At 41.8% G+C, this 1,199-nt stretch overlaps 1 protein-coding gene across 1 annotated transcript; it reads right to left on the reverse strand.

Annotated features, from left to right (window-relative positions):
- Positions 1-123: 123 nt before the first annotated feature.
- On the reverse strand, positions 124-819 carry LOC119568750 (putative nuclease HARBI1). The gene has a single exon (XM_037917204.1). The coding sequence runs from the start codon at positions 817-819 to the stop codon at positions 124-126; it is 696 nt and encodes a 231-aa protein (XP_037773132.1).
- Positions 820-1,199: the final 380 nt, after the last annotated feature.

Consider the following 1,199-nt stretch of genomic DNA (forward strand, 5'->3'; position numbering starts at 1 on the left):
TAAAAGGGGGGTTTGGGGTTTTTTAAAAAAGGGGGATGAAAAAAAAAAAAATAACCAAAAAAGGGGGAAGAATGGGGACATGGGGAGGGCACCTACACCATTATAATTTGCCATTCTATATTGCTATTGCACAGCACGCTCTGCATTGAAGTAGTCCATGTACTGGGTACGGATATTGTTGCCAATAGTGGTAGATCCCGAACCACATCGTTGCAACTCCAGCAACTTAGGTGTGTAGTGGCTACCAAAATCCCGTCTGAGGTAGTTATGCAGTGCTGTGCATGCAAGGACAACTTTTTCAATTTTCCCAGGGGATAGACTAATTGGCGTTAAAAACACCCTAAACCGATTAGTGAGAATGCCAGATGCATTCTCAACAGTGCGCTTGGCCCTGGGAAAGTCTATAAGAAAAAATTCTTTCCTGTCGTGTTTGGTTTTGGTATGGAAAGGTTTCAGTATATGCCTCTGCAGTTGGAAAGCATCGTCTGCCACAAATACGTAAGGCAAGATTCTATCACTCCCCAGAACATGTTTGTCCGTTGGTAGGCCTGCAGTGTTGTTTGCAATACGACGGCAGAGATCACTGTTGTTCCAAACTCCACCATCTGAAACTCTCCCATTTGCACCAATGTCTACATAGATAAATTCCAGATTAGCATCACATACTGCCAGCAAGACAATGCTGTGGGTACCCTTATAATTGAAGAAATATGACCCGCTGTCTCGTGGAGGCCTTATCGATAGTGTTTTCCATCTATGGCTCCTAGACAAGTTGGGAAGTTCCATCTTGTAAAAAATCCCTGTGCCACACGCATCCATTCTTCCGAGGTTGTAGGTACCTGCAAGTATACCAGTAACAATTAAATGAAAGGAGTCCTTTCCTCCTTCACCTTCTCTTTTTACATCTTCTCCTCCTCCTGCTCTCCCGACACCTCTGTGTGTATGTGTGTGTGTGTGTGTGTGTGTGTGTGTGTGTTGTGTGTGTGTGTGTGTGTGTGTGTGTGTGTGTGTGTTGTGTGTGTGTGTGTGTGTGTGTGTGTGTGTGTGTGTGTGTGTGATTAAGTCCTATTATTTTTACCACCGGTTGCTACTACTACTACTAAACTACTAATACTAAATATTTCTACTACTACTACTACTAATAATAATAATAATAATACTGTATTAATGATAATAATAATAATACTGTATTAATGATA

The sequence above is a fragment of the Penaeus monodon genome, unplaced genomic scaffold (genome assembly GCF_015228065.2).
Source record: "Penaeus monodon isolate SGIC_2016 unplaced genomic scaffold, NSTDA_Pmon_1 PmonScaffold_1065, whole genome shotgun sequence".
NCBI lineage: Eukaryota > Metazoa > Arthropoda > Malacostraca > Decapoda > Penaeidae > Penaeus > Penaeus monodon.

What these genes read in the sequence shown, in the direction of transcription:
- LOC119568750 (XM_037917204.1), bottom strand. Translation starts at nt 819, where the DNA reads ATGGATGCGTGTGGCACAGGGATTTTTTACAAGATGGAACTTCCCAAC.